Genomic DNA, 24,850 nt, shown 5'->3' on the forward strand with positions numbered 1-24,850 from the left:
ACATTCCTTTTGACAAGGTTTATTCTGTTCCCCCATAACAGCTGGAAGAAACAACTATAGACCCTGGTATAGAGAGAAACTGGCAAAACGCAAACAAAACTGACATACAGAAAAATCGGAATCAGGTAAGTCTTGATCAGATCAACCTTTTCCCTCAAGGAAAGCTGCCAACCTTTCCAGCTTGCCACCTTGGCATCGGCATTCTCCAGCCTGTTCACCCAATTTGCATGACCATAGTCACCTGGGCCGAATTCAATGCCTAGAACTCGAATTTTTTGTTGGGGCGAGGGGAAGTCATCCGGGAGAACAAAGCTCTCACCTTCCACACCCATCCAGAAAGCTTCACACTTGTCCTGGTTGACCTTTGAACCTGATGCCTCTGCATATTGCCCTATCACTGAGACCACCTCCTGCGCCTCCCCAGTCCCAGAGAAAAAAACAGGGGTTCTCACCATCCCTGTGCTGAGTTCCCAGGTCTGTACACCTACTGTGCCCATTATGAGGGGTTCCCACCATCCCTGTGCTGAGTTCCTGGGTCTGTACACTTGTTGTGCCCATTTTGAAGGGTTCCCACTATCCTTCTGGATATTTTATTTATTTTATTAAATGTCACAGGAGGCTTGTAAAGGGCACCTAAAAAAAAGATGAACTCTCCAAGTTTACCCATAAACAGTACAGGAGGGAATGTCAGCATCTCACTGAATATACATACCAGTCTCCTCAGCTCCCCCTGCTGGCTGTACACTGAAATTTGCCTGATGGGCTCATGCTCGGCAGTGAAGGTGATGGCCATGGCCACGATGACATTGTAGCCGTATCTTTTGCAGAAAGTTTGTAGATCGTTCTCCAAGCCGTCCCTCCGCAAGAAGTCCTGGAGGGGGGATCAGAATTGAGCCGAGTATGGAATAAAACTCTGGACACACTCAGAAACCAAAGTAAAAAAAAACAAAAAAAACATATCGCCGATGCTTAAAGTGGACCTGTCGCTAACTTTATACGACTATATGAATAAATTAGATAGATAGAATTTAGACAATATACCGCAAATGTATCATTAAAAAAAAAAATTTAGATACAAAAGTTCCACCTTTTATCATTAAAAAGCTGTCCTCGATCTCCAATCTAGTGATCTTGCCTTTGCTAAGGTGATGTGACCAGTCTCCTGCAGGCAAGAGAAAGCATTTTTTCAGTCCCCCCACCCCCAGTGATTACACAAACTGTACATTGTAACCGGACAAGGGAAAAGGCTGCACCAGGGGCTGATCTGTGTCTGACATTTGTGAACTGTGTTCTGTATTGACATAACACTGTAGCCTAACCTGCTGATTTTGCACCATCCACAGGCAGCTCAATAAGTTAAATCCAATATTTAATTTTTAATTTTTTCTATGCGTTTATAATCTATAAGTAATGTGGCACAGAGCGGTGTAAGTAGGCGCTTTTTTACACTCAGTGGTTATATATTCTAATGTACAGGTGTTCGTTAATTCGAATATTTTCAAATTTGTCGAAATTCGTTAAAAAAATCTAATTCGGAACGAAACGAATTGCACATGTCTACTGTTCTCCTCTATATTGTTTTCTCCTAAATATCATGGAGAGGAAATAGGATTTACGTTATCTTTAGTTGGATTTTGTATATTGATGCAATCTGATTAGGGAGCGTCTAACAAAAGAACGCTGATGGGAGATGACGCACTCTACAGCTGGTTAGGGTTCGGGTCACATTCCACTCGCACCACCTTCACGGAAATTTTTCACCCACTATGACCCTACATGGCCATACAGTTTTTACTTAAAAAACAAACAGATTCTTGCGAGCTACCATGTGAAAATCCAAATGATAGTTAGAGATGATTAGAGGACAGCTGCTAGCATTGATCACGTCCCATATGCTTGTGCCAAAAAGTTTTGTACCAATATAATGCTGCGCTATCCAAATGTAATCATATGATAACCGTACTAAATCATAATATTACTGGCTGCAGTTAAATAGTGGTGGTGAGATATTCTATTCCTATATAAATTCTGATGTTCACTAGATTTTTTTATATAGGAATAGAATATCTCACCACCACTATTTAACTGCAGCCAGTAATATTATGATTTAGTACGGTTACCGTATGATTACATTTGGATAGCGCAGCATTATATTGGTATAATACAGTTTTTACTGCTGCAAACTCATGCAAACCAGCAAGGAGCCTTTTTATAGCACTGATCGCTGTATAATTGTCAATCGTCCCAAAAATGTGTCAAAAGTGCCCGATGTGTCCGCCATAATGTCACAGTCCTGATTTAAAAAAAAAAAAAAAAAAAAAGCACAGTATGCCGCCATTACTAGTAAAAAATAATAATAATAATAATAAAAATGCCATAAATCTATCCCCTATTTTGTAGACGCTATAACTTTTGCGCAAACCAATCAATATACGCTTATTGCAATTTTTATTACCAAAAACATGTAGAAGAATACATATCGGCTTAAACCGAGTAAAAAAATTTGCCTTTTTTTTAAAAAAAAATTGGGGATATTTATTATAGCAAAAAGTATAAAATATTGTGTTTTTTTTTTTTTCAAAATTGTCGCCCTTTTTTTGTTGATAGTGCAAAAAATAAGAACCGCAGAGGTGATCAAATTATGTTTTCTTGCAGCCCTTTAACTTTTTTTTTTTCATTCTAGAGTAAGCAAGGGTTATAACCTCAGTCAGTTTTTTTTTTTGCCATCTGTATCCCATTGGGGAGATTCCCCTTTAGTTCCTGTTCCAGCCAAACAGGAAGTTAGAGAAAATCCCTCCTGGAGTGAGGAAATCCCTAAACTAGTGCCCCCATTGGAAGATTTCGCCTCTGTTCCTGTTCTGGTGACAACCCAAAATGTGGCATTTTTGCTTTCACCTTTGGTGAGAATAATTACCAGGACAAATAGAAAGATGAATCTTTCCAATGGGGGGGGGCACAGACAGTAATAAAAAAAAAAAAAAAAAAAAAAACTAACTAGGGGTCCTAATCCATCTCCACTATACCAAAACGAAAAAAAAAAAACAAAAAAAAAAAACACTATAAATCTATCCATCTTCACTATAAAAAAAATTAAAAAAACACTATAAAACTATCCATGTCCACTATAAAAAAAATACTATAAAACTATCCATGTCCACTATAAAAAAAAACACTATAAAACTATCCATCTCCACTATAAAAAAAAAACAAAAAACAAAAAACACTATAAAACTATCCATCTCCACTGTAAAAAAAAAAACTTTTTTTGACTTTAGTTACACTTTCATATATGGACTATGGAGGTGGAGCACGGACTTACCTCTATGTGCATGTAGATCGCACTGACGGCCAGACTAACATCACGACTTGTCAAGGCCTTCAGATCCTTCCGGAGCATCTGATCCGTACTTAAACCTGCAGGAGAGAAAAAGTAGGCTTGCTTAAAGTGGACCTCTGATACACCCACAGATATGAAACTTCCGTCAAGTTGAATTGAACAGGTTTTTTTTTTTTTTGTTTTTGTTTTTTTTATTTACAGGTTAAAAAGATAAAACTTGATATGTAAAATCATAACACTTGTAATTCTACAGTGGGGAAAATAATTATTTGATCCCCTGCAGATTTTGTAAGTTTGCCCACTTACAAAGAAATAAAGGATCTGTCATTTTTATCATAGGTGTATTTTATATGATAAGAGAGACAGAATATCAACCAAAAATCCAGAAAAAACACGATACAAATTAGACATGTGCACTGCTGAAAAATTTGTTTGTTTTCGTTTCATTTATTTTTGGGGGTTTTTTTTATTCATTTTTCGGGTCATTCATTATCAAAAGTCGTAAATTCGAACATTTGTAAATTCGTAAAAATTCGAAAATCCGGAAATCCAGAAATTCGAAAATCCAGAAATAAGAAAGAAAATCCGAAAATTAAAAAAAAAAAAAAAAAAAAAAAAAAAAAAAGAAAAAGAAAATTTGAAATAATAGCTAACTAACTAATAATAACTATTAAATTATAGGTATTGGAATTTCCTTTCAGATTTGGCTGTTAGTGAACGTAACAAATACGAATTTATCCAAAGTTACAAATTATCTGAAATAACAAATGCCGCATCTAAACGAATGGAACGGAACAAATGAATAATAAATAATAATAATAATAATAAAAAAAAGTTTTTATTATTAATTTGTTAAGTTCCATACGTTTAGATACGGCATTCGTTATTTCAGATAATTCGTAACTCTGGATAAATTCGTATTCGTTACGTTCACTAACAGCCAAATTTGAAAGGAAATTCCAATACCGATAATTTAATAGTTAAGTTATTTTTTCAGATTTTTAAATTTTCGGGTTTTCGAATTTCCGAATTTTTTTTTTCCAAATTTCCGGATTTTCACATTTCAAATATAGTAATTTACAAATATTCAAATTTACGAATCTTAGAATTTACAAATATTTGAAAAAATTTGTTAAAAACGGGTTTTATCGGAATTCGTTAAAAAAACGAATTCGGAACGAAACAAATTGCACATGTCTAATACAAATGCTTTAAATTTAAGTTGCAGTTCAATGAGTAATATAAGTATTTGATCCCCAAGCAAACATGACTTAGTAGTTGGTGGAGAAACCCTTGTTGGCAAGCACAAAGGTCAGACGATTCTTGAAGTTGGTGACCAGTTACCAACTTCAAGCCAAAAGTTATAGAGTCCGCAATCTATGGTATATATATCTATAAATTCATCAATCCTGATGTACTGAAAGACGGCCTGTCTCATTTCTTGAGGCCAGAGAAAAAGGCCAGGACAGCACAAATACCCCCCAAATGATCAATGATCCGTTTTTGGAAAGTAGACAGTCCAAGGTATTTAGTAGGAGGCATGGCAAGTTTTCTGAATTTGTAATATTTTGCCACAGTGTTTTGGAAAATGAAGAAATAATAACAGTGAATATTACTTTTATAAAAAAAACATTTTTTTTTCAACTATGGCATCCTAGAGCAGTAGAGTGGCCATGCACTGGGTCTAAAATTCTAATTTCTGCACAGGTACCTGTCGGTTAGAATCATGTGAATACTAAAAAATGCAATTTATTTTTCTTGCATTGGAAATGGGATGTAGCTTCTTTGAAATCACGCTGGGTTTATGTATGGCTGTGTTACATAAAAATGGAAGAATTCTTCTCTAACAAAAGGAATATTAAGAACCTTGTTTTCGTTTCCTTGCATTTGCAGCGTGTACCTGAGACATCGAACTTTGCGTTCTGCAAAGAGTCAAAAGCGGCGTCCCTCTGAGGCAGATTGGGGAACTTCGACTCCAAGATGGTGACATATTCTGTGTCTCTTGGGGTCACTTTACCAGCGGCTGGAGCCATGTTCACGCAGTCCAATATGATTGTACCTGTGAGAGTGACAAGAGCATGTGGTGTCGGTGGTTATTGCTGAAACTGAATCTAGAACAGGCTGGCCACCAACGTTACCAATCCTGGGCAACCCTGATTTATGTTCATTTTTTAAGTTCATTGGTAAAAAAGCTACCACCTTCCGTAACTGGTTAAGAATTGTGGGAAGAATGCCTCCCAACATTGGTGGTCAGTGGGAAGAATGTTACTTACATTTTTGGTAAGATCGAAAGGTGCCCCCTTACAATGGTGGTCAGTAGCGAAGGGGCCCCTTAAATTGGTGGTCACTGCAAATATCCCTCTTATACCAGTGGTCAGTGGGAAGAATGCCCCTTACATTGATGGCCAATGAGAAGAATGCTCCTTACATTGGTGGCTATTGGGAAGAATGCTCCTTACATTGGTGGCTATTGGGAAGAATGCTCCTTAAATTGGTGGCCAATGGGAAGAATGCCCCTTACTGGTGGCCAATGAGAAGAATGCTCCTTTTGTTGGTGGTCAGTGGGAAGAATGCTCTTTACATTGGTGGCTAATGGGAAGAATGCTGCTTACATTGGTGGTCAGTGGTAAGAATGCCCCTTACACTAGTGGCCAGTGGGAAGAATGCTCCTTACTGGTAGCCAGTGGGAAGAATGCTCCTTACTGGTGGCCAGTGGGAAGAATGCTCCTTACTGGTGGCCAGTGGGAAGAATGCTCCTTACTGGTGGCCAGTGGGAAGAATGCTCCTTAATGGTGGCCAGTGGGAAGAATGCTCCTTACTGGTGGCCAGTGGGAAGAATGCTCCTTACTGGTGGCCAGTGGGAAGAATGCTCCTTACTGGTGGCCAGTGGAATGCTCCTTACTGGTGGCCAGTGGGAAGAATGCTCCTTACTGGTGGCCAGTGGGAAGAATGCTCCTTACTGGTGGCCAGTGGGAAGAATGCTCCTTACTGGTGGCCAGTGGGAAGAATGCTCCTTACTGGTGGCCAGTGGGAAGAATGCTCCTTACTGGTTGCAAGTGGGAAGAATGCTCCTTACTGGTGGCCAGTGGGAAGAATGCTCCTTACTGGTGGCCAGTGGGAAGAATGCTCCTTACTGGTGGCCAGTGGGAAGAATGCTCCTTACTGGTGGCCAGTGGGAAGAATGCTCCTTACTGGTGGCCAGTGGGAAGAATGCTCCTTACTGGTGGCCAGTGGGAAGAATGCTCCTTACTGGTGGCCAGTGGGAAGAATGCTCCTTACTGGTGGCCAGTGGGAAGAATGCTCCTTACTGGTGACCAGTGGGAAGAATGCTCCTTACTGGTGACCAGTGGGAAGAATGCTCCTTACTGGTGGCCAGTGGGAAGAATGCTCCTTATTGGTGGCCAGTGGGAAGAATGCCCCTTACTGGTAGCCAGTGGGAAGAATGCTCCTTACTGGTGGCCAGTGGGAAGAATGCTCCTTATTGGTGGCCAGTGGGAAGAATGCCCCTTACTGGTAGCCAGTGGGAAGAATGCTCCTTACTGGTGGCCAGTGGGAAGAATGCTCCTTACTGGTGGCCAGTGGGAAGAATGCTCCTTACTGGTGGCCAGTGGGAAGAATGCTCCTTACTGGTGGCCAGTGGGAAGAATGCTCCTTACTGGTGGCCAGTGGGAAGAATGCTCCTTACTGGTGGCCAGTGGGAAGAATGCTCCTTACTGGTGGCCAGTGGGAAGAATGCTCCTTACTGGTGGCCAGTGGGAAGAATGCTCCTTACTGGTGGCCAGTGGGAAGAATGCTCCTTACTGGTGGCCAGTGGGAAGAATGCTCCTTACTGGTGGCCAGTGGGAAGAATGCTCCTTACTGGTGGCCAGTGGGAAGAATGCTCCTTACTGCAGTGGGAAGAATGCTCCTTACTAGTGGCCAGTGGGAGGAATGCTCCTTACTGGTGGCCAGTGGGAAGAATGCTCCTTACTGGTGGCCAGTGGGAAGAATGCTCCTTACTGGTGGCCAGTGGGAAGAATGCTCCTTACTGGTGGCCAGTGGGAAGAATGCTCCTTACTGGTGGTCAGTGGGAAGAATGCTCCTTACTGGTGACCAGTGGGAAGAATGCTCCTTACTGGTGGCCAGTGGGAAGAATGCTCCTTACTGGTGGCCAGTGGGAAGAATGCTCCTTACTGGTGGCCAGTGGGAAGAATGCTCCTTATTGGTGGCCAGTGGGAAGAATGCCCCTTACTGGTGGCCAGTGGGAAGAATGCTCCTTACACTGGAGTTTAGAGGGAAGAATGCATCTTACGTTGTTGGTAAATGGGAAGAATTCTCCTTACAGTGGTGGCTAATGGGAAGAACGTCCCTTACATTGGTGGCTAATGGGAAGAGTGTCCCTTACATTGGTGGTTAATGGGAAGAATGTCCCTTACATTTGTGGCCAAAGAGAATAATGCCCCTTAAACTGGTGGCCAGTGGGAAGAATGCTCCTTACTGGTGGTCAGTGGGAAGAATGCTCCTTACTGGTGGCCAGTGGGAAGAATGCTCCTTACTGGTGGCCAGTGGGAAGAATGCTCCTTACTGGTGGCCAGTGGGAAGAATGCTCCTTACTGGTGGCCAGTGGGAAGAATGCTCCTTATTGGTGGCCAGTGGGAAGAATGCCCCTTACTGGTGGCCAGTGGGAAGAATGCTCCTTACACTGGAGTTTAGAGGGAAGAATGCATCTTACGTTGTTGGTAAATGGGAAGAATTCTCCTTACAGTGGTGGCTAATGGGAAGAACGTCCCTTACATTGGTGGCTAATGGGAAGAATGTCCCTTACATTTGTGGCCAAAGAGAATAATGCCCCTTAAACTGGTGGCCAGTGGGAAGAATGCTCCTTGCATTGGTGGTCAGTGGGAAGAATGTCCCTTACTGGTGGCCAGTAGGAAGAATGTCCCTTACACTGGTGGTGAATGGGAAAAATGCTCATTACTAGAGGCCTGTGGGAAGAATGCCCCTTATACTTGTGACCAATGAGAAGGAAAGAATGCCCCTTACACTGGTGGCCAATGGGAAGAATGTCTTTTACACTGGTGGTCAGTGGGAAGAATGCCCCTTACATTGGTGGTCAGTGGGAAGAATGCTCCTTACCATTTAGGGCACTGTCACACTGAGGCACGGGGGCGTCGGAGGTAAAGCGCTGCTAGTTTTAGCGGCGCTTTACTGTCATTTTAGAGGTGCTTTTCAGCCACTAGCGGGCACATTTAACCCCGCTAGTGGCTGAATAAAGGGTTAAAAGCGCCTGCATGCAGGTGCTTCAGCGGCCCTGCCTATTGATTTCAATGTATACTGTATACACCACTCCTAAAGCGCTGCAAAGATGCAGCTTGCAGAACTTTTTTAACGTTCCGCTAGCGCACCGTTCCAGTGTGAAAGCACTTGGGCTTTCACACTGGATTGACAGGAGAGGCGCTTTACGGGCGCTATTTTTAGCGCTATACCGCCTGTAAAATGCCTCAGTGTGAAAGTAACCTTAAGGTCTATGTGAAGAATGCTCCTTACACTGGTGGACAGTGGGAAGAATGCTCCTTACACTGGTGGACAATGGGAAGAATGCCCCTTACACTGGTGGACAATGGGAAGAATGCCCCTTACACTGGTGGACAGTGGGAAGAATGCCCCTTACACTGGTGCACAGTGGGAAGAATGTTCCTTACACTGTTGGACAGTGGGAAGAATACAGACAGCCTTTAAAATCATTGGGGTCAATGGTTACTTAAAACTGGTCTACGAATTTTGGAAAATTATCGATTTCCAAGATAAAATGTGCGAATTCTTACATATTTTGATTAGATGAATTAGAAAACAGGTGATAACGGTGCTGGTTGACTAAAGTTTTCAAGATATTTCACAATAAGGATTTATACACAGGCGGGGATATTTGCCTACAAGAGAGGGAGGTGTCTGATGATCATGATGCCTCGTAACTTCTCGACAAAGTATGGTAGAACAATGAAAATGGTACCACATGGAAGTGTATAAATTTATCTTCACTTTGAGAAGATTACTACCCAACTGTAATTTGTTCTTTTATTTCAAGGTACATTTGTCTTGGTCAGATCTACGCATCATACAGTTATATCTGGTGGCTTGTGGAAGTGTCATTGCCTAACATTTCCAAGGAACAGTTGCGTGATATTTTTCCTCAGAAGCCAAGATGCCTCGAAACTTTTCAAACAAGGCAGATAACTTCTGCTACATCTGTGGCGAGGTTACATTTGCATCTCAAAAGTACAGTATGACGGCAGTGGTAAAAAAGGCACACCACCTATATTTTGGATGCAAAATAGGGGATCAGGACAAGAGTTGGACCCCTCATTATTGTTGCATTACATGTGAAACTTCATCTGTCTCATTGGCTAAACAAGAAGAAAAAGTCCATGCCTCTCGCAGTCCCAAAGCTGTGGAGGGAGCATGAAAAACCAATAAATGAATGATAAATTTATAATGATATGTGTGGCACCATTCTCATTGCTATATCACATTTTGCAGAAGAGCTATGGAGCATAATCGCACATCCCCCCTCGTAATTTCCAATTATTTTGATGCAACTTTGACCTGAAGCTGTATCTTGGAAACTGGAGCCAATTAATACTCAGGACTTAATTTTACTTTATTAGCGACCCAATTCTGGTAAAATTGAGCTACTTTCATTTACTGGTAGACCAGTGTTCTCTGAGAGATGAGAGGAGAGGTTCCACTGGTCCCATGCCATTAGCTCTGTCAGGTAACATTGACGCCAGAACTATGAAGGCGCTGGTTAGTAGGAAGAGCAATCCATCACTGTTGACAGTCCAAGGAACCCCTAGAAATTTCTGAAGGAACCCTAAAGTTTAATGAAACCCTGGGGATGCAATAGGCTGATGAATCATGCCGTTTGAAGTAGTGTGCAGACACCTTATTGTAAGTGCCACTGGGCAAACTTCCTGCCCTGGGGACAAAAAAAAAAAAGAAAGTGAGAGGAAATCCATCCAAAGTGAGGGAAGGTAATTCCCAGATCCCAGGTAATTATCATGGGAACATGTGTCCCCATTGGAGGATTTCCCCCTTTATTCCTGTTCAGACACAACTGCAAGGTTTGGACTTCCTGTCACTTTCTCTCTCGGTGACCATGATCTTTAGGACACAGAGATAGTGACTCTTCTCAGCAGCTCTAAAGTTTCCTGGCAAACATCATCACTCACCTTGAAGCAAGGATGCAAGCTGGAAGTCCAGGATTTGTGGTGCCTCCTGAATGATCTTCTCCGCCACCAGAGTGGTACAGGATCCCACCAGCTCCACGGTGACCCGGCAGTTTGCAGAAGGCCTCCGCTCCAAAAGATGATGGTCAATGACCTCTGTCACCACGTCTTCCATATACGAGTCAGACCTAATGAATGAATGTGACAGTAGAAATAAATTTACCATCAAAACTAAGTTAAGGTTTGTTATCCAAAAGTGTGTTTTTTTATATTATTGGTGGAGGTTGTAACGGCTTTTTATACCTCCAATAAGGGTTCAGGAACAAGTGTCCCCATTCATCTTGGGGTTTCACCCTACTGATGCATTTTACATAGAAGAGAGGAATATTGCCCCATCGTTGGTATCAGTGGGACAAATAGTGCCCCATTGTTGTAGCTATCAGGCAGGGGAATAGTGACCCATTATTGGCGTTAGTAGCAATATTAGTGCCCTATTGTTGGGGACAGTGGGAGGAATAGTGCTCCATCATTGCTGTCAGTAGGGGGAATAGTGCCCCATCACTGGTGTCAGTGGGAGAAATAGCGCCCCGTCACTGGTGTCAGTGGGAGAAATAGCGCCCCGTCACTGGTGTCAGTGGGAGAAATAGCGCCCCGTCACTGGTGTCAGTGGGAGAAATAGCGCCCCGTCACTGGTGTCAGTGGGAGGAATAGTGCCCCGTCACTGGTGTCAGTGGGAGGAATAGTGCCCCATCATTGGTTTCAGTGGGAGGAATAGTGCCCCGTCACTGGTGTCAGTGGGAGGAATAGTGCCCCATCACTGGTGTCAGTGGGAGGAATAGTGCCCCGTCACTGGTGTCAGTGGGAGGAATAGTGCCCCATCACTGGTGTCAGTGGGAGGAATAGTGCCCCATCACTGGTGTCAGTGGTAGGAATAGTGCCCCATCACTGGTGTCAGTGGGAGGAATAGTGCTCCATCATTGGTGTCAGTGGTAGGAATAGTGCCCCATCACTGGTGTCAGTGGGAGGAATAGTGCTCCATCATTGGTGTCAGTGGTAGGAATAGTGCCCCATCACTGGTGTCAGTGGGAGGAATAGTGCTCCATCATTGGTGTCAGTGGGAGGAATAGTGCTCCATTGTTGTAGCGATCAGTCAGAGGAATATTGCCCCATCGTTGGTGTCAGTGGGGGCAATAGTGTCCCATCCATGGTGTTAGTCGGGAGGAATAGTGTGCCAACATTTATATCATTGGGAGGAATGGTGACCAATCATTGGTGTCAATGGAAGGACTAGTGCCCAATTGAAAGAGTCAGTGGGAGAAATAGCGTTTCATTGTTGTTGCTATCAGTCAGAGGAATACTACCTCATTGTTGGTGTCAGTGGCAGTAATAGTGCCCCATTGTTGGTTTCAGTAGGAGGAATAGTGTTCCAACATTTATATCAGTGGAAGGAGTAATTGTCTCATTGTTGGTGTCAGTGGGAGGAATGGTGCCTTATTGGTGATGTCGGTGGATGAACAGTGCCTTGTACCATTGGTAGAAATAGTGCCCCAAGGGCTGGATAAAGGCAAGCAAAGAGCTGCATATGGCTCCCGGGCTGCACTTTGGAGACCGCTGATCTAGTACAACCTTTCACAACCAGTGTTCCTCCAGAGGCTGTCAGTGGTTCCATGAGCAATGGTCAGTTCCTTATCTCTCAGAGAAATAACCACTGAATTCAAAGATCTTTTTAACTATCTGTAGGAGGGGGGATTATTCCCAAAATACACAATGTAAGGATCACTCTTCCAATCAACCATCATGCTCAGCAGGGGTACCTGAGCCTGGAAAGTATTTTCAAAGATTCCTCCATGTTAACAAAGTTGGGAATGGCTATTCTAGTATTTACTGAAATAAGAAGGATATATAGTAAAAGTTAGGGAACTGGCCAATTTAAACATTTATTACATGACAAAGGACTCCCAAAGCAGAGTCAACACAGCGAATGCTGCCTGCTTAGAGACTCTCTATTGCAGATTGAAACCTCAGAAGGAGCCTCCCAATTAGAGAGGAGTTACTGTTCTGCCATCTTGGTTTAAGAATAATCTAGGGCCACCATCTATTTCCTGGACTAAGATATTGACTTAAAGATGAGATGATAATGTAGATCATGGTGGCAGTGCAGTTCTTGGCTGGGTTCATGGCAAGTGGGTTTCACCCTTACCTGGGTAACACATTGTGATCCACAAGTGACAACGACAGCTGACCCGACTCATAGAGGTCAGCCAGGTCTACTTCATCACGGAACGTCAACAGATCTTCCGATATTCTGTTTTCTCGCAGGAAAAAGCTACATTCTGTCCTGAGCGGGAAGTCTTCTCGAGGGATGTTCAATACTGGTATGTACACCAAGTTTTTACTAGAAGAGGTCTAAACAAAAAAAAAAAAAAAAAGAAGTTAAAAGGAAAACTCTACTTTCAACCTGGTTTCCCATCATCTTTGCTTATAAAGTAAATTCAGCCGTTACAGGATCTTTTCCTCCACAGGATTCCACATAGACATGTATAGTGGAATCGTCTAAGCATGACTGAACATACATGTTAATGCAAACAGAAGGAGGAATCTTGGCCAGACACAACTTATCATGATTGGCCAAGGCTTTCAAATACACCTATGGACCAATAGGGAGGCAGATGAGTCATGAGTTGAGTTAAACTGCCCGTGCACCAGTAGAATTTCAGTTGAACGTCAGAACTTCAGAACATTTTATAGAATCATTATGGACTTGACAAATTTCATAGGAAAACCCTGAAAAATGTAGTTGGATTGCCATACCAATGTTTTGAACTCTACATTTGAAGTTCGAACTTTAGAATTTTGTTGGCTTTCAAACCTTCTCCGGTTTTCCTTGCCACTACACAGTCATAACCTGTTATCCATTTAACTCCATTAACTTTTTAATTTGAATTTGAATGGACCTTCCTTAAAAATTCTACTGGTGTGTGGCCAGCTTTGGATGGATTATCAAACATGAAGGCATACCTTGGAGAGGAAGTAGGCTAGGGTTATAGCGGAAACCATGGAGTCCAAATCACAGGCTTCATTCCCGAGGACCACGTGGAAGTCGTTACCATCTTTTTTCTGGGGAAGAGAAGAAAAATGTCAATTAAGTTCCGGTGTTTATAAGATGACAGGGCCCCTTTAGCGTTGCCCATAGTCAACCCCACAGTCATTGTCCTATTTTACTGATCACTTGCCATATTATGTTATAGGATACAGTCAATAGAATTATCCTAAATCCTTATTCTGGGCCAACGTAGATGCTGCTTTTCCATTTTCCTTCCCATAATCCAGTAGGCAATGTGCGGTCACGTGACCATCCCACAGAAGGATAAAGCCATGGGACAATCATGGAGGCCAATGCTTGACCATAATCACCTCCTATTTTCAAACCACAAAAGTACAGGACAGGAGGAGAAAACAAAATATTTCAAAAGCTGAGCTTGAGGATGGCTTGAAGAGAAAAGGTGTTACCTGTTTAGAAATGATACTATTGCTCCATATAATGTGTCTACTTTAGGCCCCTTTCAAAAATAGCATCTAAGGTAGGCCAATAAGCTGCCCAGCAAAGTTCAATAAATGTCAAATATCTCCTCTTCTGTCTCACCTGGGGAGGGGTCCTTTAAATACACAGCTGGGAAAACTATTAGCATTAATTAGTGATTTTTTTTTTTTTTTTTAGGTTGATTTATACTTTGAGCGTGCATTGTGTAATAAATCCTATCAGGACTAATATGATGATTATCACAGTTTGAGTCAACATCCATTTCTGTAATCTCTCCTATAGGCCGCAAAACAAACACATCGAGCACTTAAACTTCCGTGACGTGAATAGAACAACAACAAATTGCGAGCGGCCCCATTAACCAAACAGAAGCGGCGTGTTTAATGTACAAAAAAAGGTGTTCTCACCGGGACCAAAGTGGGATTAGTCACCGTGTTCCCGCGTCATTGCGACAGTGAGACAGCTTTCGTCAGCTATAATGTAAAGACCTTTTCTGGGGGTAGACTCAGGAAATCAACGTATTTACTATTAATGCTTCAGTACTCACCCTGATATTGCCTTTATCTGATTTTCTCTCCGCATGGCGCCATCTTTTTTTTTTTTTTTCAGGTATCATCCAGGGTCACTTCCTGAATCCAAAGAGTATACAAGTACACAGCACATATGGCGCTCCTAGGAGAAGTGCAGACTCCCTTGGTCCATTGGAACTTTCATCTGTATCTGTAGACCAGGGATGGTCAAACTACGGCCCTCCAAATGTTGCAGAACTACACTTCCCATGAGGCATTGTAAAACTCACATTCACAGACATGACTAGGCTGGAATTGTAGTTCCTGAACAACTGGAGGGCCATAGTTTTGGAGACCCCATGCTGTAGACTATCAACAGGGTAGAGGAATGGATGGGGTAACTGGATGGATAGCTGGCTGAACAGGAGAAGAGATCGAGACTGGAACCTCTGAAGCTTCTGCAAAAGAGCTGGGTAGGATCACCTCAATGTGGAAGAAAACGCTTCCTCCTGCCAGAAGCACACTGATGACCTCATCTCAGTCTAGTCGGTCACTAAACTGGACCTTAAGGATCACTTTTTCATAAAGAAGTAGAGATCTTTTGAAAAATTGTACTGTTGCCTTATGTTACACGATGCAGACTTGTATGGTTATTGAGGGCTCCACTTTCTGTAAATAAACTGATGCTGTGATCAAAAATAGTGTAGAACATCAGTCATATTGTCAGAGGAAGCCATGGTTACGAGGGTGCATGTCACTGGTCAAAACATAGGGGCTAATGTGTCTTCTGCTCTGGGCGCCATCTTGGAGAGGCCTGTGTCACAACTTAGCTTGCAAGATTTTGGCAGCCATTTTGGTGTGGACAAGGGTCGCAGACAGGGCTTTTTTTCTCAAACAATAGGTGCTGGAACTTAACCACGGCCCCACAAAACCCCACCCCTACACACACCCTCCAGATCACATCAAATAGTGGGTGTGTTCAGTCAAAATTCACAAAAACAGTAGGAGGGTCTTAAAGGAGCATTAAATACCAGGATTGCATTACATACAGAGTGCAGAGCTGTCACTTGTAAACACAGAAACCAGAATTCTGTGTTTACAAGTGATTGTGGTGGGCAGGCACCAAAGGGTCTGAGCCAGAGGTGGTGGAGCTGAGTTCCACCAAGTTCCCCCTGAAAAAAAGCCCTGGTCGCAGATACCATGTACTGTGACAGAGAATGGGGGTGTACTGGATGGGAAAGCATCAGGGACAGTGACTAACCTGCCAAACTAAGAGTTTGGTCGATTTGGCCACACCTTCCAAGGAGCGGTTGATGAGAAGCATGTGGGACCAGGAGCCATGATCAAAGTGCAGGCAAGGACTTCCCCTTTGGGTGGAAGCGGGAGAACGCTAAATACTAGCAAGGACTTTTAGTTTGGGAAAGCTACTAGCACTTCTGAAAGATGGTTTTTCTATTGAAACTTGCCTTAAACTGCCATGTTGGAAATGCCTCTTTATGAAGAAAAGGTGGTTTGCTAACAAGTTCTGTTAATGTAAAGATGTTCTAACGCAATCTGAACCCTACTGGACATTCCGCATCATCATGGACTTCGGTATGGAATGGGGTAGTTGGCCTGCCAATAGGTTGGTTATGGTTTGGAATGAGATAGTTGGCCTGCCAATGGGTTGGGTATATGGTTCAGAATGACATAGTCGGCCTGCCAATGGGTTGGGTATGGTTCAGAATTACATAGTTGGCCTGCCAATGCTTTGGTTATGGTTTGAAATGGCATAGTTGGCCTGCCAATGGGTTGGTTGTGATTTGGAATGGGATAGTTGGCCTGTCAATGGGTTGGTTATTGTTTAAAATTGAATAGCTGGCCTGCCAATGGGTTGGATATGGTTTGGAACGCCATAGTTGGCCTGCCAATGGGTTGGGTATGGTTCAGAATTACATAGTCGGCCTGCCAATGGGTTGGGTATGGTTCAGAATGACATAGTTGGCCTGCCAATGCTTTGGTTATGGTTTGGAATGGCATAGTTGGCCTGCCAATGGGTTGGTTGTGATTTGGAATGGGATAGTTGGCCTGCCAATTGGTTGGTTATGTTTAGAATGGGGTAGTTGGCCTGCCAATGAATTGATTATGGTTTGCAATGGGGTAGTTGGCCTGCCAATGAATTGATTATGGTTTGGAATGGGGAAGTTGGCCTGCCAATGAATTGATTATGGTTTGGAATGGGGTAGTTGGCCTGCCAATGAGTTAGTTATGGTTTGGAATGGGGTAGTTTGCCTGACAATGGGTTGGTTTTGGTTTGGAATGGGGTAGTTGACCTGCCAATGGGTTCATTATGGTTTAGAATGGCGTACTTGGCCTGCCAGTCAGTTGGTTATAGTTTTAAATTGGATAGTTGGCCTGCCAATGGGTTGGTTATGGTCTGGAATGGGCTAGTTGGCCTGCCAATGGGTTGGTTATGTTTGGAACGGCATAGTTGGCCTGCCAGTGGATTGGTTATGGTTTGGAATAGGGTAGATGGCCTGTCAATGGGTTGGTTATGGTTTGGAATGGATGTAGTTGACTTACAAATGGGTTGGTTATGCTTTGGAATGAGCTTGTTGGCCCGCCAAAGGGTTGGTGGTGTAGAGTCCATGGGTTCTCCTCCTATGTACCATAAACGTTGTCCCTTGCTGTCTCAAATGCCTTGGTGCTGCAGACGAGGCAGGTCCCTGCAGCTGCCGGAGTGAAGAGAGACCTCTGAAGCACTGCAGCTGTGTAGAAGTGAGCCCTACCGGCCTTTCTAACCTCAACACAGTTGCGAAATTTAATGAATTTGCATTAACAATTTTCCGATTTACTTGGTTTGCTGCTCTGGCTTGCGCTCAATTTTTTTTTTCCTATGCGATCACTCACTCACGAGCCGGCATCTTGTCCCCAATGCGGTCAGCGAGGACTAAAGCCAACAAACAATTATCCGGGTCAATAAATGGACAAGTGGCATCGCTAAGGAACTAAAACATTTGAGCACCTGGATGATTCAAGAAGTTCCAATGCCAGGGGCCCTAAAAACCGCCGATGTCCTCAAACGACGGCACGGTTCACCCGTTACCCAGATACAGCGCCCATTCTTCATGGAGAGCGACGGACAGCAAAACCATAATGTGCTTACACAACGAGAGGCTCAGTAATTGATTTATGGAGAGAGAGCTTGAAGGCCTAATGCTGGGAGAGCACACAAAGCGCCATATGCCCCGGGTCCCGGACTCGCACGGCCCATTTGTTTGGGGAAAAACAATATTTGCGCGGCGTCACTTAAAAGCTGAATTAGCGGGAAGGAATAAATGGAGCGGCTCTTATCCCGGGACGCTATAGAAACGGCATGTGCCGATCGAAGAGTTCACCCTGGCAAAGTGAGGTGAGCGGAGCCACTCCGCGTGACGTGGCGGCCATATATATATATATTTGGGGAAAAATTTGTCTCCAAATGTCCAAGATGCGCTGGTTTCAAAAGAGCAACTATAGTAGAGCAATGCAGAGTATATAATATACAGCACAGTGTATACGCTAGAGGAGTGTGGAGCATATAATTTACAGCACAGTGCACAAAGCAGAGCGGGTCTGAGATATACATTGTGCCATACACTGTACAGAGTGGAGCGGTGTGCAGTATACTGTAAATGACAGCAAACATAGACGAGTGGAGTCTATCATGTACAGCACAGTGTATAGACTGGAGGAGTGTGGAGCATATAATGTACAGCACAGTATAGAGACTGGAGGCGTGTGCAGTATATAATGTACAGCACTGTGTATAGACTGAAGGAGTGTGCAGTATATAATGTACAGCACAGTGTAGAGACTGGAGGAGTGTAGAGTATATAATGTACAGCATGGTGTATAGACTGGTGGAGTGTGGGGTATTTAATGTACAGCACAGTGCATAGACTGGAGGAGCGCGCAGTATATAATGTACAGCACAGTGTATAGACTGGAGGAGCGCGCAGTATATAATGTACAGCACAGTGCATAGACTGGAGGAGCGCGCAGTATATAATGTACAGCACAGTGTATAGACTGGAGGAGCGCGCAGTATATAATGTACAGCACAGTGCATAGACTGGAGGAGGGCGCAGTATATAATGTACAGCACAGTGTATAGACTGGAGGAGCGTGCAGTATATAATGTACAGCACAGTGTATAGACTGGAGGAGCGCGCAGTATATAATTTACAGCACAATGTACAGACTGGAGGAGTGTCAAGTATATAACATACAGCACAGTGTATCGACTGGAGGAGTGTGGAGTATATAATGTGCAACACAGTGTATAGACTGGAGGAGTGTCAAGTATATAACATGCAGCACAGTGTATCGACTGGAGGAGTGTGGAGTATATAATGTGCAACACAGTGTGTAGACTGGAAGAGTGTGCAGTATATAATGTACAACACAGTGTAGAGACTGGAGGCGTGTGCAGTATATAATATACAGCACAGTGTATAGACTGAAAGAGCGTGCAGTATATAATGTACAGCACAGTGTATAGACTGGAAGAGTGTGGAGTATATAATGTACAGCACAGTGTATAGACTGGAAGAGTGTGGAGTATATAATGTACAGCACAGTGTAAAATGTGAAATGGCATGGGGTATGTAACAGTAGAGCAGTCTGATGCAGATCACATGCAAAACAGTGCGCAGAGTAAAGCAGTGTAAAGTATATAACATACAGCACAGTGTACTGAGTTGAGCAGTGTGAAGTATATAACATACAGCACAGTTTACACAGAATGTTGGGTGGAGCATATAAAATAAAGCACAGTATACAGGATAGAGAAGTATGCAGTAAACTGTATATCATACATCAGTGGTCAAAGTACAGCAATGCAAAATATGAAATGTACAGCACAGCATACAGAGTAGAGCAATGTGGAATATATAACATGCAGCACAGTGTACAGAGTGAATTGATGTGGAGTATATCACATAAACACACTGTACATAGTGGAGTGGTGAGGAATATATAACATACAAACACAGTGTATATAGTGAAGTCGTTTGTATATAACATACAACACAATGTACAGAGGGGAGTGGTGAGGCCTATAGAACATACAGCACTGTGTACAGAGTGAAGTAGTGAGGAGTATATAACATACAACACAATGTACAGAGTGAAGTGGTATGTAAAATATAACATACAACACAGTGTACAGAGGGGAGCGGTGTGTAGAATATAACATACAACACAGTGTACATAGTGAAGTAGTGAGGAGTATATAACATACAACACAGTGTACAGAGTGAAGTGGTGAGGAGTATATAACATACAACACAGTGTACATAGTGAAATAGTGAGGAGTATATAACATACAACACAGTGTACAGAGTGAAGTAGTGAGGAGTATACAACATACAACACAGTGTACAGAGGGGAGTGGTGAGGAGTATACAACACAGTGTACAGAGTGAAGTAGTGAGGGAGTATATAATATACAACACAGTGTACAGAGTGAAATAGTGAGGAGCATATAACATATAACACAGTGTACAGAGTGAAGTGGTGAGGAGTATATAACATACAACACAGTGTGAAGTGGTGAGGAGTATAATACATACAACACAGTGCACAGAATGAAGTAGTGAGGAGTATATAACATACAACACAATGTACAGAGTGAAGTGGTGAGGAGTATATAACATACAACACAGTGTACAGAGTGAAGTAGTGAGGAGTATATAACATACAACACAGTGTACAGAGTGAAGTAGTGAGGAGTATATAATATAAAACACAGTGCACAGAATGAAGTAGTGAGGAGTATATAACATACAACACAATGTACAGAGTGAAGTGGTGAGGAGTATATAACATACAACACAATGTACAGAGTGAAGTAGTGAGGAGTATATAACATACAACACAGTGTACAGAGTGAAGTGGTGAGGAGTATATAACATACAACACAGTGTACAGAGTGAAGTGGTGAGGAGTATATAACATACAACACAGTGTACAGAGTGAAGTGGTGAGGAGTATATAACATACAACACAATGTACAGAATGAAGTAGTGAGGAGTATATAACATACAACACAATGTACAGAGTGAAGTGGTGAGGAGTATATAACATACAACACAATGTACAGAGTGAAGTAGTGAGGAGTATATAACATACAACACAGTGTACAGAGTGAAGTGGTGAGGAGTATATAACATACAACACAATGTACAGAGTGAAGTGGTGAGGAGTATATAATGCAGACAACAGCTTTACTTTAACCTATAATATTATAAAGTAACTTTGAATAATAGTAGAATACTGTGACATTAGTAGAAGGAAGGGAACGGTGTGGAGTATATAACGTACAGCACAGTGTACAGAGTTTAGCAGTGTGAAGTATATATATATATATATATATATATATATATATACACACACACACACTTTTTTTTATGTTGGTCTGGAGCCCTTTAATGCTGGGAAGGGAATTTTCGGGGCCCGGAGAGTGAAATCGGAGAGCGGAGAGGAAGATCAGCGATCCAGGAATAGAACGCTGTGCTGTACACAAAGGAACAACAAGCCAATTACACTTCTTCTTTTTTTTTTTTTTTTTTTTCCTGGTCGTTAAAAGGGAAAAGATTTGAAAATGGAGGTACTTAAGTTACAAATGGGAATTCCTGGCAGAGCGATGACCTTGAGACGCCGGGACCGCCCCGCCCAACCGGAAACCATATCAATAAAACGCATTAATTCCCCGCCGAGCGCCATCACCATAAAACATAATCGCCTACTTTGGGGCTTTTAAAGGGGCAATGAGGCACATTTCACTATTAGCGGAGAGCGATTGTAAAGCTAATCTCACATTCGACGGTCACATGTTCAGCGGAACGCCTCTAGCAGCTTTCTAGAAGGCAGACAGCGCAGTCGGCATCGTTGCTTAACGATCATCTGCTTTTCTGATCATTCTTAGGAGTAACTGATATCTATAGCTGATCGATATGCCACACACACACACATGGGGGAAGTGGATTTTTTTCGATCGATGGTTAAGATTTAAGGTTTATAATTGACGATTATAAAATGATCGATCGTGTCTCTGTCCCCACCATGTATTCTCATAATCTGATACATCCGAATAGGATTGTAACTCCAGTGCCGATCGATGCAAAACAATCAAATTTCATCCGGGCCGATTGATTGAATCTGATAAAAATAAAAGCTGAAGGCTCCGTTCACACTTGTTCAACTTCAAATTTGTGCGCTTTACAGTGCGACTTTACAGGGCGACTTTGGCTTCGACTAATGTGATTGTTTGTGCTCTGCACAGTCGCACACAAGTCGCATGTATATCACGTGCAGTGCGACTTTCATGCGACTTTTGGGGGTTTGCATTGAAGTGTGTGGCCCTCGAGTCGCATGAAAGTCGGACCAAAGTAGTGCAGGAACTACTTTACAGTCGCTGAGACTTTAGGTCGCACAGACAAAAAGCAGTACTCATTGGGAAACATTAGGTGCGACTTTCATGCGACTTTTGAGGGTTTACAGGAACTACTTTACAGTCACTGCGACTTTTGGTTGCACAAATAGGGTTAGTACTCAATGGGGAACGGTACCCATTGGGAAACATTGGGTGCCACCTTTAAAAAGTTTACCCTAAAGTCTATGGCCCTCAAGTCGCATGAAAGTCGGACCAAAGTAGTGCAGAAACTGCTTTACAGTCACTGTGACTTTGGGTTGCACAGAAAGGAGCAATACTCATTGGGAAACAGGTGACTTTTTCATGCAACTTTTGAGGATTTACAGGAACTACTTTACAGTCGCTGCGACTTTAGGTCGCACAGATAGGAACAGTACTCATTGGGAAACATTAGGTGAGACTTTTATGTGACTTGAGGGTTTTTGAGGGTTTACAGGAACTACTTTGCAGTCACTGCGACTTTTGGTTGCACATATGCGATTAGTACTCAGTAGGAAACATTAGTTGCGACTCATGCAACTTTTGAGGGTTTACATTGAAGTGTGTGGCCCTCAAGTCGCATGAAAGTCGGACCAAAGTAGTGCAGAAACTACTTTACAGTCACTGCGACTTTGGGTTGCACAGAAAGGAGCAGTAACTCATTGGGAAACAGGTGTGTTTTTCATGCGACTTTTGAGGGTTTACAGGAACTACTTTAGTCACTGCGGCTTTTGGTTGCACATATAGGATTAGTACTCAATGGGAAACATTCGTTGAGACTCATGCAACTTTTGAGGGTTTACATTGAAGTCTGTGGCCCTCAAGTCGCATGAATATCAGAGAAAAGTAGTGCAAAAACTACTTTACAGTCTCTGCGACTTTAGGTCGCACAGATGGGAACAGTACTCATTGCGAAACATTAGGTGAGACTTTCATGTGACCTGAGGGTTTTTGAGGGTTTACAGGAACTACTTTGCAGTCACTGCGACTTTGGGTTGCACAGATAGGAACGGTACTTATTGGGGAACATGGGGTGCGACTTTCATGCATCTTTTGGGGGTTTACATTGAAGTCTGTGGCTCTCAAGTCGCATGAAAGCCGGACCAAAGTAGTGCAGAAACTACTTTACAGTCGCTGCGACTTTAGGTCGCACAGAAAAAAGCAGTACTCATTGGGAAACATTAAGTGTGTTTTTCATGCGACTTTTGAGGGTTTACATTAATTACTTTACAGTCACTGCGACTTTTGGTTGCACAAATAGGATTAGTACTCATTGGGAAACATGGGGTGCGACTTTCATGCAACTTTTACATTGAAGTCTGTGGCCCTCAGGTTGCATGAAAGTCCGACCAAAGTAGTGCAGCAACTACTTTAGTCGCTGCGACTTTAGGTCGTACAGATAGGAGCAGTACTCATTGGGAAACAATAGGTGCGACTTTCATGCAACTTTTGGAGGGTTTACAGGAACTACTTTACAGTCACTGCGACTTTCGGTCGCACAAATAGGATTAGTACTCAATGGGATACATGGGGTGCGACTTTCATGCAACTTTTAAGGGTTTACATTGAAGTCTTTGGCTCTATAGTCGCATGAAAGGCGGACCAAAAGTAGTGCAGGAACGACTTTAGGTCGCAGAGATAGGAACGGTATTCATTGGGAGACATGGGGTGCGACTTCTCATGCGATTTTGGGGTCCAAAGTTACTTAAGTGTGACTGGGACCTTAATCGACTGGAAGGGAGATTATAGCTGTTCGTTTTTTGGGGATTCAATCTGTTTGATCAAACGGTACATCGATCAAAAAAAAATAAATAAATAAAAAAGCGTGTATGGCCACCATTAGATTAAATTCCAATCAAAATCGATCAAGCTGAGTAGATCAGACAGTGCGGAAAATTTATCGAACGTTTTGCATTGATTAGCAGCACCAAGATACTTTGTTTATTAATATGATTGTAATTCGATTGATCAGATGATGAGATTACATGGATAATGGACATGGCAGCAATACGCTCTTCAATAAAACGATCGATTTCCTTTCCGTTTGATCTCCTCCGATAGGAATAATCGATAATAATCAATGATAGGTCAAACCCCGCGGCGGGAGGTTAGTGGATTTTGATTGATAGTTAAGATACCATGACTTGCGAAGGCGAGTTATCGATTGCATCTCTGTTTCTGCCATGTGATCTCATATACTGATTGATCGAAATATGATCCTACCCACCAACGAAAGTGCCGCCGATTGATTCAAAACAGCAAAACAGATCAATATATACTCCACCCCGACCGATTGACTCAGATTGATCAAATCTGATCTAAGCGGAGTCTGAATTGATCGGGAGAACAATTATGGCTATTCGATTGGCTTGTGGATTTGATCAATGTGTGCGGCCACAATTAAAACTCGATTTAGGCCGGGTTCACACTGCCGCAATGTCAGTCACATGCGATTCGCAAACACACTGCTGTGCAGATCACATGAGATGTCTGTGCGATGCGATTTCAGCCGTACGAGTCAGTCAGCCAGCGCGATCTGTCAATTCGGACAGGAATCGAATCGCATTGGATGTGAACACCCATGCGATCGGATTCTGGTGCGGACCAAAAAAAAAAAAGGGTCCAGTGCGACTTTGGTCCCAATGTGATGCGATTTCAGCCATACAATCTGTATGTTGTATGCAATGCCGGAAACCCGCTGTGGATTCGCACGGGTTCTCGCATTGCGGCAGCGTGAACCGAGTCCAAGATTGGATTTGATCAAACTGAGTTGGCCAGCCAGGATGGAAAACAATTGATCGTTTTACATTAACCACTGCAGCT

The 24,850-nt window shown here is 42.9% G+C and overlaps 1 protein-coding gene across 1 annotated transcript in view; it reads right to left on the reverse strand.

The window, feature by feature from the left end:
* The window catches only part of PRUNE1 (prune exopolyphosphatase 1), a 47,897-nt gene that overhangs the window by 13,898 nt on the left and 9,149 nt on the right, over positions 1-24,850 (reverse strand). The window contains exons 2-7 of the mRNA XM_073609604.1: positions 13,561-13,659; positions 12,743-12,948; positions 10,546-10,730; positions 5,238-5,396; positions 3,320-3,414; positions 713-871 (exon numbers count right to left, since the gene is read on the reverse strand). Coding sequence (XP_073465705.1) covers positions 713-871; positions 3,320-3,414; positions 5,238-5,396; positions 10,546-10,730; positions 12,743-12,948; positions 13,561-13,659 — 903 coding nt within the window. The remainder of the gene's footprint in view (positions 1-712; positions 872-3,319; positions 3,415-5,237; positions 5,397-10,545; positions 10,731-12,742; positions 12,949-13,560; positions 13,660-24,850) is intronic.

This window comes from Aquarana catesbeiana, linkage group LG13 (assembly GCF_042186555.1).
Source record: "Aquarana catesbeiana isolate 2022-GZ linkage group LG13, ASM4218655v1, whole genome shotgun sequence".
NCBI classification, from domain to species: domain Eukaryota; kingdom Metazoa; phylum Chordata; class Amphibia; order Anura; family Ranidae; genus Aquarana; species Aquarana catesbeiana.